Genomic DNA, 13708 nt, shown 5'->3' with positions numbered 1-13708 from the left:
AAATATTTAATAAATAAATAAATAAAATAATAGAAGAGTTAGAGCATGCATACATATAATTCTGCTCCTTGCTTTATTTTCACTTACTATAGTCATCTATGTCAACAAATAGACACCTATGCCGTTCTTTTACATCACGATTGTTACATTGCACTGGATGCATTGTGATTCATTTACTCATTCTTCCATTAGTAGTATTTATGTTTAAATGTTTCTGTTACAGTCAGTACGTCAGTGACTTCTCTTTGCACATCTGTCATATTATTTGTGACAGCATTTCTTCCCAGAATGGAATTGCTAAGTCTGAGGATATGCACTTTGCACATTTTTATATATCTATGACCCAACTGTCCTCCCAAAAGGTTGTACCAATTTATACTCTCAAAAACACCGTGAGTTCCTGTTTCCTTACAGCTTCACCAGCATGCAGTATCATCAGTTTTTAAGTTTTGTCAGTCTGATACACTCTCCCCTTCCCAGCTTTATTGTAATAATAGACTCTTGTTTTAATCGCCTCCTCTTTACCATTGGTGAGGGAGGAGTTCCCACCCTAGGGTTATGGGGATGGCCAGACACAGCCCCTGACACTGGACAGGTGGGACCGACAGCGGTTTGTCAGTCCCTTATCCTCATGGCTCAGGGAAGGAGGAGGACCCCACAAGCCACATGGGGATATCCAGGTGTCGCACTCACAAATGCAGTGAACAACCAGAGGACAGACAAGCTCTGTAGCAGTAAGAGGCTTGAGGTGTGCCTGTTGTTCCTGCAGGGAATGTGATTGGTTTGTTTGCATGATTCCACAGGCTGGCAAAGAACTGAGACCTGCTCTCAGAGATAAGCAGAAACGGCACCTGGTTGATTTGATAAGGAGGATTATTTGGCAAGGGCAACGTTCAGTTCAGCTATTTGAGGCACTCCTGATTTTACCAGATGTCAAGACACAAAATAGAGAATCTTAACTTCAACTGTTTCTGGTTAATCAGGAGGGTTCTTTTTGGGCACTGATTTTTGAGTGACTTTTTGGCATATATTATGATAACTGTTTGGGTTTTTCTTTTTCTCATTTAACAAACTCATGGACTAATTTCATATACAGTCGTACTTAATTTTATTTCCTTGAGTCATCTTTAGCAATTTTCCCCCCAGAATTGATAAGTATAATTGGTTTGTTGTTTTCCCTTTTATGCTATCTTTATTAGGAATTGGTATAAGGAGAATTATAGTTTCATAAAATGAAATAGGTTTCTAACTTTTCTGGGCTGTAATACAGATTTACAGGGTAAGGATTATCTGTTCACTGAAAGTTTGAGACAATCCTTCCATTAAACCATCTGAGCCCAGAGCCCTTTTTGGACATATTTCTTAGATAATGTTTTCAACATCCTTCTTATTTTTGTAATTGTATTTCCCAGAAAATGGTCCACTTTATCAAGACTTTCATATACATTAGAACAGAATCAGCTAGGATACTCCCTTATTTTCCTGTTGTTCTTCTTAAAATGCAAAACCACATTCTCTATAAAATAGGAACAGAAAACTAAAAAGAGATTAACTGGGATCAAGACAGAGGTGGGGTGGAAACTGGGTAAGATCAAAGGAAGATATAACAAGCAGAATTAGGGGCACCTGCATGGCTCAGTCAGTTGAGTGTCTGCCTTGGGCAGTTTGGGTCATGATCCTGGGATCCTGGGATTGAGCCCCCTGTCTGGCTCCCTGTTCAGTGGGCTCCTTGCTTGTGAAGAAAAACACGAGATACTCTCTCAGGATGCAGAGAAAAAGGACGGAGAAATTTAATTGACAGTGGTAATCTAATGTGATAATTTTAGGAGAGAAAAAAAAAAAAAGCCCAAAGCAACCCTGTTCATAGACTGGACAGGAACATATTAGAAGAAAACTTTTCTAAGATGAAAAGACCACTTCTTTTCTGGAAAATTAATAGACTTCTGCTGGTAAATATTTAACTTTTAAGGATAAAGAAAAATCCTAAGAAGCACTGGGCAAATTGCTCACTTAACACAGAACAGACCAGCTTTGCTACCTTGTTTGGAGATAAAATTGACATATTAACATTATGTTAGTTTTGGGTGTACTTGCTACCATTTTAAGACCCAAAAGACAATGGGATAAGGATAAGAGAGTCTTGGAGATGCAAGAATTCTATAAACAGTCAAGCCATAAGATATATTAGTGTGTAAAGACAGTAGAAAGGCATTTTACCTAGGGAAAAGGCATAGGGAAAATACATTCAGGAGTCTTCCCTGAAATCACCAATAAAATGAGAGATGGGTCTGACTGAGGAATAGAAAAATTAGAGCATAAAAAACTGGCAGTGACATTGATACCAATTAAAGAGTTGGCAAAAGCCAAAGACAATGATTGAAAAACAGGATTTTGTGGCTTAAAAAAAAAGTGTAAACAAAACTGGGTCTATCATCCTGGATTAAACGGACAGATATAAGTAGGTATGAGGGCAGAAGGCCTCGAGATGGAAAAGCACATTAAATTTGTCATTACATAAAGAGGAATATAAAAAGGAATGATTTGTCATTGACTTTAATGGTTTGTGAAAAAACTGTATTTTTACTTGATAAACTCAAAGGCAACCACCAGGAGAATTAAACACAGGCTTTCTATCTTGCAGACCACTATAGAAAACAAAAGCAAATATGGAAAAATCCAGAAAACAGGCAATAGCAAGAAATATGTACTATAAAATGGGATGACTGATAACCAAACAAATCAGCAATGACCAAATAACAACGATTATACCATGGGTTAAATCCCAGCTAGAGTGGAGGCGCTGCAGTTTTTAGGACAGACCGTTTGTGCCTCCAGGCTTTCACTAATGCTGAACCCTACGCTTGGTTTGCTTCCCCGCCATATTCGTCGAATTCGAAGCTAAGACCTCCAGTCCCGGCCGGCTTCCTCCCGGCAGCCCTCCCGGGCCAGCCGGGGCTGAATGATCGCTCCCGGTACAGAACGTAGCAGGCGCGTGCGAAACTGATACTCCGGGTAGGGACGAAGTCCTCATCTCACCCCCACTGGCCTCCGGATGCAGCGTGGGGGTCGGGGCCAGGTCTCATGCCAGGTGTGGGGCACTGGGTGAAAGCACTCACACCTTGCTGGACTGTAATGTGTATCTTTTTCCTCGCTGCCCTTCTTCTACCCCACGGACAGTGAGCCTCCGCAGCAGCAAGTTTCAAATAGGCTCCGTTTGCTGCCGGACAGAGTCACGGCCCTTCGAAGCCCCTTACACGCCGGCCTGCGGTCTCCGCGTTCAAGCGGGTCTTCCCTCCGCGGTGTCGGATCCCCCCGGGAGGGCTCGCCCCGCCCCCACCTTGCAGACTTGCAGTCTCACGGCATCCGCTGGGAGGCCGCGTCCGGAAGAGCAGGAGCAGGAGAGGAATGGGGCTAGGGGTCCACATCGAGAGCCCCTTCCCCAAACCGGAGAGGCTCCTCCCAATTGCCAAAGAAGTGGTGGAGGGCGCGGTCCCACTGGATTTATTAGAGATCAGAGCCTGGGGGCTGAACCCAAGGGGTTTGGGGTGGGTAACAGGCAACGAGCAGAGGGCCTCGGACCGACTTACGCAGCCCTGGAGAGGGTGAGATAGAGGGGTCCCACTCGCGAACCCCGACGCAGCTGCAAAAGGGTTAAGGCGCTGCGCCCCGCCCCAGCCTGGGGATTGGCGGCCCTGGGGGGCGTGGCCGGAGGGCGGGCCCGCGTTTGCCGCAGCCGCGGGTGGGCGGGGCCCGGGCGGGGAGCGGGAGGGGCGCGGAGCCGAGCCGGGCCCGCGCCGCGCGCCCCGCCGGGCGGGCTTCGGGCTGCGCCAGATAGCCGGGCTGGTGGTGCCCGCTCTGAGGACCCCGCGCTGGACCCTGAGGCAGCGAGTAAGTGAGGCCGGCCCACCGCGGCACCCCTCCCGGCTCCGACCTGTCGCCGTGCTCACTGCACTGCGATGCTCTTCCTGCCGGACCCGGAGCTGGGGAGGGGGTGCGTCCCGCTGCTGGGGTCCCAGGGCGGGGGAGGGGAGTGGAGATAAGGCCGATGATGTCATGGATGCTTCACCAGGCCTGGGGGGAGGTGGCGGCCGGAGGGGGTGCGGCCCGGATTATGTCACCTCTTCCCTCTGCGCCCCGCCCCCCGGGGCCACACGCGCTGGTAGGGAGCTAGGGAAGATGCGAGAGGTATTTCCTGCACCACAGAGACCCTTGGGCACCTCCGTAGGACAGCTTGTGGCCAGGGTCCCTATCTGTTGGCGCTGCGGGCCGTGGACTGCTGGTGAATGGCGAACACCCCCACTCCCCTGCGCGAAAGCTCGTGTGTGCGCGCGTGTGTGTGCTGGGGTAGGGGGGGCGCTGTCAGCCCCCTCAGTCCTTAAACACCAGCTTCACCAGAGCCAGGATCTAGGAGATGGCTCCCTTCCCCCGTTGACACCAAGAGAAGGTGGATCTCTTCTCACACATCCCAACCAAGAAGTTCTGAAGACCTCTGCACCCCAAAAGCCCTATAGTGCCCTCAGTTCCCTTTCTCCCTCAGCCCTTCTTCCCAGAAGCCCTTCCTGATTTTCCTGTCCACATTCATTGCCTCTTCGCATTGCTCATAACGAGCATTCCCATAGCATTCTCTCTGCATCTCCTCAAGGTCTGGGCCCAGAGACCCCCCAGGACTCTGCCATCTGTGCCCCCAGGGCACCCCCAGGCCAGCCCCTGGGGAAGCCTCAGAGTGAAATCTCCCTGGAGTAGCCTGAGCCAAGTGCTCCCAGGCCCCTGCTCCCCAGGGGCGATTGGGGATGCTCTCCTGGGAGGCAGCATTTGGATTGGTCCTTGAAGGATGCAAGGTGGGCATAGAAAGCTGGGAAGAGATTTTGTGTGGAGCGGAGAGGAGCTCAGGTCAGGGGAAACAGGATGGGCAGCGGGAGATGCCTTGGAGGCCCGCTGCAAGCTCTGCTCTTGTTCTGGGGACTGAGAGGAATGCCAGGCCTTTTACCCACAATACATTTACTTCTTAAAATCCCTGTAAGGTAGGTGTGAGAACCCGAGGTAAAGTAACCTGCATGCATCCACCCCTAATCAGTTCAGCCGGGATTTGCACTTGAACTGATGCCTCCAGAACTCCTGTCGACTGTTCTTGGTGCTGCTCATGGAAGAATCTGGGCAAAGCAGGGACAAGATCAGCTTTGCCCTTTAGAAAGAGGCCCCTGGCAGCTGTGTGTGGGAGGGAGTGCAGGGGGGGAAAGGCCAGCGAGGACCCTCCAGTAAGGGTGCTGGCAAGAGGGGCTGCTGAAAGCTTTAGGGGGCGAATGGGTTGGGATAGGGGCCTCTGAGACCACAAGAGAAGGGTGGAGTGTTCTTAGCTTTGGGAGGGACACAGGGAAGGAGGGGTTGAGTGGTCACTGTGGGTTAGAGGGACCTGCCCATGTAAAGCCCGGGTACAATTCATTTGACCGCTTTATGACCATCAGTACTCTGCATAATGTCCCAGGCACTGAAGGCTGATGGTGCAGAGATAGTGGCAGAGTTGGGCAACAGGCTGTCATCTCAGGTTGTTGGGCTGATGCCTTGAGGCTGCCTTTGAGGACCATGCTCAGCCCCCTGGGCCAGTTCAGGACCCCAACCCATATATGAAGCTCAACCCCCCCCCCACCCCCGCTGGCTCAGTTTCTGCCTATCAGGGAATCAGGGAACAAATGCCCCTCTTGTCCTGCTAGCTCCCTGGTGGGGTTTTGAGAAAAGAAGCTGCAGCGGCCCAGACTAGAAGAAACAAGGGACAGGGAACACTTGCACGGGATTGATCATGACAGGTTAGAATTATGGCAATACACTCTGGGGAATGAAGCTCCAGGGAGAGCTGCTGTGGGTTGACAGTCAAGGACTCCCCAGGTAGAGCAGGAGCTGGTCCCAGGAGACATTCCTGGGAACACCTCATTTCCATCTAGGACTCTAGGCATTGAGCTTGTCTGGGGACTACACACATCCCAGGGCAGCAGTGGCACAGAGTAGCCTATGACCAGCCTCAACCTGTGGTCAGATCCTCCTTTTGTGGATCAGAGAAGGTAGTACCGCATGTTTGTACCGCACCCTACATCTCAAAAAGCACCCTCCCAAACACTGTCCCCTGTCATTCTTGTGATCAACATGATCACTTCTGAGGTTTGCTCTTGTCCACATCCAGGCATCTGGTGGAGCCCTCTTGCCTAGCTCATCTCACTGTTGGCACCTTCCTTCAGCATAGCAACATACTCAGGTTTCTAGAATGCTTAATTTAAAATTAGAAAAAGCACCTTTGGATCCCAAAGACCTTAAGTTACTGCCTTCTCTGGCCTCCTCCTTCACTAGGGAACTCTCCCATCTTTCCCTCCAGACCCAACCACCCTTGTAGCCTGGCTTTGCCATGCACCCCTTTTCTGAAGCCATTCTCTTACAGTTAGGTTTCCACCTGCCAGATCCAGGATACACTCTCCAATCCTGACTTTACCTGGCTCCTTTCTCACACTGGAAGCTGCTCCGACATTCTGGAAGCCCCCCAGCTTGTTCTCCAGGGCCTGACTTCTTCTGGCCTCCTTCTTGCATCCACGCTGCCTCCCAGGCTTCTGGGGCCCTGCCACCTTCCCTCCATGTGGGGCCCCACCCATACCACCCTCGAATGCTGATCACCGCAGTCTCTTTCCACCCACTGTGAGAGAGATCTCTGTGTGGTCTTTCCCAAAGTACCTGTTTCCCCCAAACATCTCCCCCTGTTTTGTTAAGGGTGTCACACCCACCCTGGTGCCCCAGCTTGGATTCCTCCCTTGCCCCCACCCCGAACCTCATCTCTGTGAAGTTTCGTCAGTTCTTCTTCCCAGATCCTGCCCAGGCCTTGGCACTGGTTTCAAGCCTCAGGCCACTCAGCCTTCATCCTCCCAGTCCTGAGTTCCTCCCTACATTGCACCCAAGGATGCTGAGAAAGGGGTCATGCTTAAGGGTGGGAAGGGGATTTTGGGATTGAGGGGTAACTGGGCTGGAGTGTGGGGGGAGCAGAGGCAGAGCAGGGTCTAGAGGGGGGCCTGAGAGGCACTCACTCTCAGGGTCTTGCACTTGGTGACACTGCGCTGAAATTCTGCACTAGGTTCCTCTCTTGCCTCACCCTAGACTCAGCAGTGTATGTGGGGATAGACTGGCTCATGGGAGGAAGGTGGTAGAGTGCTGTTCTCCACCCCTGGGGGGACAGATGCTGAGAGAATGGAATTTTACAAAGGCAGTGGGGCCTGGCTTGGTGGTGAACTTTCCAACCACTTAGGGCTGTAATTCCAGGTGTGGTGGCCAAAAGACTCCTGAAGGACAAGAGTTTTTGTCAGGTTCCCCGGGTCTGGGGCTTAATAGGAAGGACACAACACCAGAATGGGCACCTGGGTAGAAGACAGTCTGAGGGGCACTGGAGGGGCATGGAGTGCCGCCCAGACCCCTTCACCTTGGTAGAGAAGGAGTGCTCCTTGGGGGAAAGCGGATTCAATTCGAGGGCCCGCCTCCACAACTGGCACTGCCTGGTGGCTTGGCCCCTCCAGATTATGCAGATCTCTAGGGCAGGTGTTCCCCGGTGTGGATTTGAGACAAAGGAACCAGGAAGTGGGGCCTCTATGAGCACAGGTAACCCAAGGCCCTGTCTGCATGCCTGCGCTGCTCCCCCTGCTCTTGTGGGCTGGCCTTGGGGGAAGCGGGGAGCGCGCTCATGGAAGGGTTCAGAGGACTTCACGGTTCAAGGTCCAAAGGGAACGGGGGTGGGGGGGAGGGGGTAATCCAGGAAGTCTTCCCGGTGGCAGTGAATTTTTAGTGCGGATGGGAGGCGCGGAATCCCCTGCGGGCGCAGCTGGGGGCGGAAGCCCCGCCCCTCGCCCCGCCCACCTGTGGGAAACGGGGACCGAGAGGGAGGCACTGCCAGTGGCCGCAGCTGGTGACACCGCGTCCTCTGCCCCAGCCTCAGCCAGCCCCCGGGCTTCTGCAGAGGTACTGACCGTTTGGAAGGGGCCCCTCGTGCGGCAGAGTTGGGAAGACCTCCGGAAGGTCCCCTCTCTACGGGCTACAGCCACGGTCCCCAGCCGTCCGTGGGGGGCGGGGCGTCCCCGAGGTGGCGCCCACATGCGACCGAGGGGCGCGCGGCGGCACCCACCCCTCTCCCCCGACAAGACTCCCGTCCCTCCCGCGCCTGTCGCCTCGGGGCGCCTGGCGCTCGGCAGCTGCGTGAGGTAGGTCCTTCATTCCTCCCATTTCGCAGAGGAGAAAACTGCAGTCCGGGATGGCTCAGTCGGCCAGTCCAAAGTCGCCCAGCCGGTTCGGGCCGAGCCCCGACTGCGAGAGTGAGGCACATGGCCCCTGCAGACCGGGCCTCGGAGGGTCCCAGGCTTGAGGACCCGTCGGCCCCCCACCCCCTTGGAAAGGCAAGGAGAGGAGCCTGCGCTGGTAGTGAGCCTCCACTTCTGCCCTTGACTGCAACACCTAGGTTAGGGGGCTGGGAAGGACCCCTACTCAGAAGATTTGGTTAGGGGTGGGTTCTCACCTTCCCTTAATTTCTGAGGTTCCCTATTGAATTCAAGTATTGTTGTACCCTTCCAACCCTGTCTCTCCAGCCCATAAGGTTGGGTTATAGGGATTCAAACCCAGGGTAAAGACTGCCTAAGTTTTGGGGGTTGCAGTGAAGAGTTGGGGCTCATGGAGGAGGTGGGGTTGAGGCAGGAGCTGAGGGGTGGAATGCTGAGCTGAGCAAAGCTGGGAGGGTATGTGCATGGTTCCCTGGGGCCTGGGCAGGATCAGGTGGGCAACAGGCACCCCATTACCAGGCTGTCACTCTTACCCCAGCCCCGTTCCTCCATCCTGGGTGTCTGGGAACTCTTGTGTCCATTATAAGGAAGGGACACTGAAGGGCTGGGTGCAAGTGCTGCTTGGGCTGACTCCGCTGGGGTGGTGGGGGTGGGGCTGACCTATCTTTGCCTTCCCCCCTGTGCCCACAGTGCCCCCCTGGCTTAGTCATGGCGAAGCTGGAGACACTGCCTGTGCGCGCTGACCCAGGGCGGGATCCTCTCCTGGCCTTTGCCCCTCGGCCCTCTGAGCTCGGACCCCCAGACCCTCGGCTGGCCATGGGCAGTGTGGGCAGTGGGGTGGCCCACGCCCAGGAGTTTGCCATGAAGAGCGTGGGCACCCGCACGGGGGGTGGGGGCAGCCAGGGCAGCTTCCCTGGCCCCCGCAGCAGCGGTGGCGGGGCCGGCAGGGAGAGGCCAGGCCGTTACCCCTCAGAAGACAAGGCTCTCGCCAACTCCCTCTACCTCAATGGCGAGCTGCGGGGCAGCGACCACACTGATGTCTGTGGCAACGTGGTGGGCAGCAGCGGTGGTAGTAGCAGCAGCGGCAGCAGCGACAAGGCCCCACCACAGTATCGTGAGCCCAGCCATCCACCTAAGCTCTTGGCCACCTCTGGCAAGCTAGACCAGGTCAGTCCCTAGGGCCTTTCTCTGTGGGGTGGGGGGCAGTCCAGAGAGGAGGGTAAGGTGTAGGCCCTGGAGGTTGGGCTGGGGAGCCATGGGGTGGGGTTTTGGGGGTCAAGTCTAGCTGGTGGTTCCAGGGTAGAGACTTGGCCATGAGGTGGAGACCCAGCTGGGAGGGACTTCCAGGATGGAGATTAATTAGTGGTGAGGCTGAACATCTCTTAGCCAGAGGGAAGAGGCAGGGCCAAGGTTAAGGTCACATTCTGATACCTGTTCCCCCTTGCTTGCTTTTTACTCAGTGCTCAGAGCCGCTAGTTAGGCCTTCGGCCTTCAAGCCCGTTGTACCCAAGAACTTCCACTCCATGCAGAACTTGTGCCCCCCGCAGACTAATGGTACTCCCGAGGGACGACAGGGTCCTGGTGGTCTCAAGGGTGGACTGGACAAGTCTCGGACCATGACCCCAGCGGGCGGGGGTGGGGGTGGCCTCTCCGACTCTGGCCGGAACTCACTCACAAGCCTGCCCACCTACAGCTCCAGCTACAGCCAGCACCTGGCGCCCCTCAGTGCCTCCACCAGCCACATCAACCGCATTGGCACTGCCACCTACGGCAGCGGCAGCAGCGGCAGCGGCGGGGGTGGCTCGGGCTACCAGGACCTAGGAACCTCTGACAGTGGGCGGGCCTCCAGCAAGAGTGGGTCGTCCTCCTCCATGGGGAGGCCGGGCCACCTGGGCTCGGGGGAGGGCGGAGGTGGAGGCCTGCCGTTCGCGGCCTGCTCACCACCCTCGCCCAGTGCTCTGATCCAGGAGCTCGAGGAGCGGCTGTGGGAGAAGGAACAGGAGGTGGCAGCCCTGCGGCGGAGCCTGGAGCAGAGTGAGGCGGCGGTGGCCCAGGTGCTGGAGGAGCGGCAGAAGGCATGGGAGCGAGAACTGGCTGAGCTGCGGCAGGGTTGCAGCGGGAAGCTGCAGCAGGTGGCCCGCCGCGCCCAGCGCGCCCAGCAGGGCCTCCAGCTGCAGGTGCTGCGGCTGCAGCAGGACAAGAAGCAGCTGCAGGAGGAGGCAGCCCGGCTGATGCGACAGCGGGAAGAGCTTGAGGACAAGGTGGCCGCCTGCCAGAAGGAGCAGGCTGACTTCCTGCCCCGGATGGAGGAAACTAAGTGGGAGGTGCGGGCAGGGGGCTTGGGCTTTCTTCTCTCTGAGTCTCCCTCCTTCTGTCACTCTGGAGAAACCCAGAGCTGTGGCCCACTGTCACAAGGGGAGTGAAGGGGTTGGGGACAGAACAGATGAGGAGGGTCTGTGAGGACCAGAGTGGCCCGGGGGTCTGTGTGAGATTAGTCACATGTGTCCTGAGTCCAGGGAGGGCCCGCTGGGTCGTTCCTGTGTGACCCACGAGTTAACCTGGCGTCTGGGGATGCTGGGGCCTGGGGCTGGATGCAGGGGCTGGGGTGCCCGCCCGCCGGGCTCTGCCTTGACCCTGGTCCTCTTCGTCCCTGCCCCTGCCCAGGTGTGCCAGAAGGCAGGGGAGATCTCCCTCCTGAAGCAGCAGCTGAAGGACTCGCAGGCGGACGTGTCCCAGAAGCTGAGTGAGATCGTGGGGCTGCGCTCGCAACTGCGGGAGGGCCGGGCCTCGCTGCGAGAGAAGGAGGAGCAGCTGCTCAGCCTGAGGGACTCCTTCGGCAGCAAGCAGGCCAGCCTGGAGCTGAGTGAGGCGGAGCTGCCCGCGGCGTGCCTCAAGCCCGCCCTGACCCCGGTGGACCCTGCCGAGCCCCAGGATGCCCTGGCCACGTGTGAGAGCGACGAGGCCAAGATGCGCCGGCAGGCCGGGGTGGCCGCCGCCGCCTCATTGGTTTCCTTGGACGGGGAGGTGGATGCTGGCGGGGAGAGTGGGACGCGGGCCCTGCGGCGGGAGGTGGGGCGCCTACAGGCCGAGCTGGCGGCGGAGCGGCGAGCCCGGGAGCGCCAGGGCGCCAGCTTCGCAGAGGAGCGCCGTGTGTGGCTGGAAGAGAAGGAGAAGGTCATCGAGTACCAGAAGCAACTGCAGCTGAGTTACGTGGAGATGTACCAGCGCAACCAGCAGCTGGAGCGGCGGTTGCGGGAGCGCGGGTCAGCTGGGGGGGCCAGCACACCCACCCCACAACACGGCGAGGAGAAGAAAGCCTGGACGCCCTCCCGCCTCGAGCGCATTGAGTCCACAGAAATCTGATCCCCCACCTGGGCATGTGGCCTTTTGACAAGTGCCCTGTCAAAGGCCAGAGTCCCCAGTGTCCCTTCCCTGCCATGTCTCTTCCCCATGTCTCCCATGTCCCCAGACCAAAGAGGTTCTCAAAGCAGCTGTGACCAGGTCCCTCCCCTCCCCCCATGGGGTGCCCTTGGGGCTCTACCACTGGCCCTCTGGGCAGCCCCTTTGGACCCTCCTCCCAAGGAGGGGAGAGAGGGAGGCAGAGTGTGTGGGAATTGAGGGCCCCAGGCAGCGGGGGAGCCCCCTGCTCCCCATCTTGGCGCTGCTTTGCTGGAGATGGGAGGCGGCAGGCCTGTAGCGCCATGAGGTGCCCCAGCCCCTGGGTAGGTCTAGGTGGCTACCGTTGGCCACCCCGGTGTCCGGTGATGCTCTGTGTGGCCACTTCAGAGGTCATGTAGCCTGAGGGGGTCTGCATGGGGTCGGCCAAAGCTGACAGACCTTGGGCTCCTGGCCTCTCTCCTTCCTGTCCTATTATCCCTCCCTGGGCAGATTGACAGGACCAGTGGGAGCAGATAGCCTGTATGTGGTTGAGAGGGCTACCTGCCCAGCCCCTCCCCCCAAGGTCTCTTGGGCTCAGGCCTGGGAGCCTGGCCTGGTCCTGAGTATATGTCCCTATGTACGTATCAGGGGCTGGCCGGAGGGAAGGCTGGGGGTGGAGACTCAGTGCCCAGGGAAGATCTGCTCTCCTGTTCTTGGGAAGGGTCACCTGGAGGCTTCTTAGCTCTACCCCACCCTTCTGGCCAGGACCCCACCGGGTGATAGCCCCATCTGCTTGGCTCACCCCACACCCAGGGCCACTGTCCGGCTCTAACTACAGCTATTAAGTGCTACCTGCCTCTCAGGCACTCCCCTCACCTGGTTTCTGAGGTCATATGAGTGTCTGTGATGTCTCCCTGTGTCTTCTCCCACTCGATCCCCCCAGCCTCCCTCTGCTTTCACGCTAAGAACATCATTGTCCTAGGCCACCTCTTCCCCCAAACCTCACCTTTTCTTCCAGTAGAAAATTCTGCTTGATCTTTGGTGCACTGCCCACTTCCAAGCTCCAATGGGCCCAAGCCTGAGCCAGAGGCCTTTGTTTGGGGGAGCGAGGGAGGATGGTTGTGACTGCCCTTGAAGGACAAGGCTACCTGAGAGGAACACTGACCCCTGAGTTCCCAGGACCTCAAGGTAGCCCAGTGTTTCCCCAAGGTAGGCCTAGCATGGCCATCAGTGGGGGTTGGGACAGCACTGTCATGTCCCTCCTCCCCTCAGCATCCTGAGTCTATCTCCCTAAGATAGGAAGGGAAAGGCAAATTTCTAATTCACCAGCAATAAAAATTAGAGGAGGCTTGGCCCTCAGCCCTTGTATTTCTCTCTTTTCACTCTCTTCCTCCCACCCCCAAGACTTGGTTTGGAGGGCAGGGTGGAGAGAGCTGGCAACTACTGTGAGCAAGTTCCCCAACCCCTGACCAGCCTCCTCCCATGACTGGTGACTGTTTAATGAGCTGTGCATCCCCCACAAAAACAAGAGTGCCTCTCTGTGTGGCCTCTATCCCTCTGCACAGCCCCTTCCAGGTGACCCTCACCAGATCTCTGAGCTGGGTGAGGGGGGCCATCTGGCAATCACTGCCCATTCCACTCACCCTCACTGTACCTGCCCCAGAACCTGGGCCTGGGCCAGAGGGGCGGGGGAAGAGAAGGCATTAGTAGGAAAAAAAAAATAGAAAAAAATATGAACAGACTCAGCTTTGGGACTTCCAAACACAAAAGAAATTATATATAAATATATATAAATATATATATCTACCATATGTGATGGAAAGACTTCGTTTTCTTTTCCCAAAGAAATAAAATGGAGAAAGCCTCTTGAGTGGCATTCTTTGGTGTGCTTGTGTCTTTGCAGGTTGGGGAGGTGAAGCCTAGGTGAGGGGGGTGTGGAGGTCAAAGCTGGAATAAACATTTCCCGGAGGAGGTATGAGGCTGGAGGTGCTCATTGGGCCATGTGAGAAGGTTGGCCCAAAGCCCAAGTTCCTCCATGT

General features: G+C 56.1%; 1 protein-coding gene across 1 annotated transcript; it reads left to right on the top strand.

The window, feature by feature from the left end:
- Nucleotides 1-7894: 7894 nt before the first annotated feature.
- On the top strand, nt 7895-13422 carry LZTS3 (leucine zipper tumor suppressor family member 3). The gene is given in 6 exon segments (XM_080814491.1): nt 7895-7980; nt 8249-8433; nt 8982-8983; nt 8985-9458; nt 9752-10615; nt 10956-13422. Coding segments are annotated over 5 exon segments (2133 nt in total). The 5' UTR covers nt 7895-7980; nt 8249-8339; the 3' UTR covers nt 11655-13422.
- Nucleotides 13423-13708: the final 286 nt, after the last annotated feature.

This window comes from Martes martes (genome assembly GCF_963455335.1).
Source record: "Martes martes genome assembly, chromosome: 9".
In the NCBI taxonomy this organism is placed as follows: domain Eukaryota; kingdom Metazoa; phylum Chordata; class Mammalia; order Carnivora; family Mustelidae; genus Martes; species Martes martes.
Note: the sequence above shows the minus strand (reverse complement) of the source record. Positions and strands in the feature narration are given on the sequence as shown.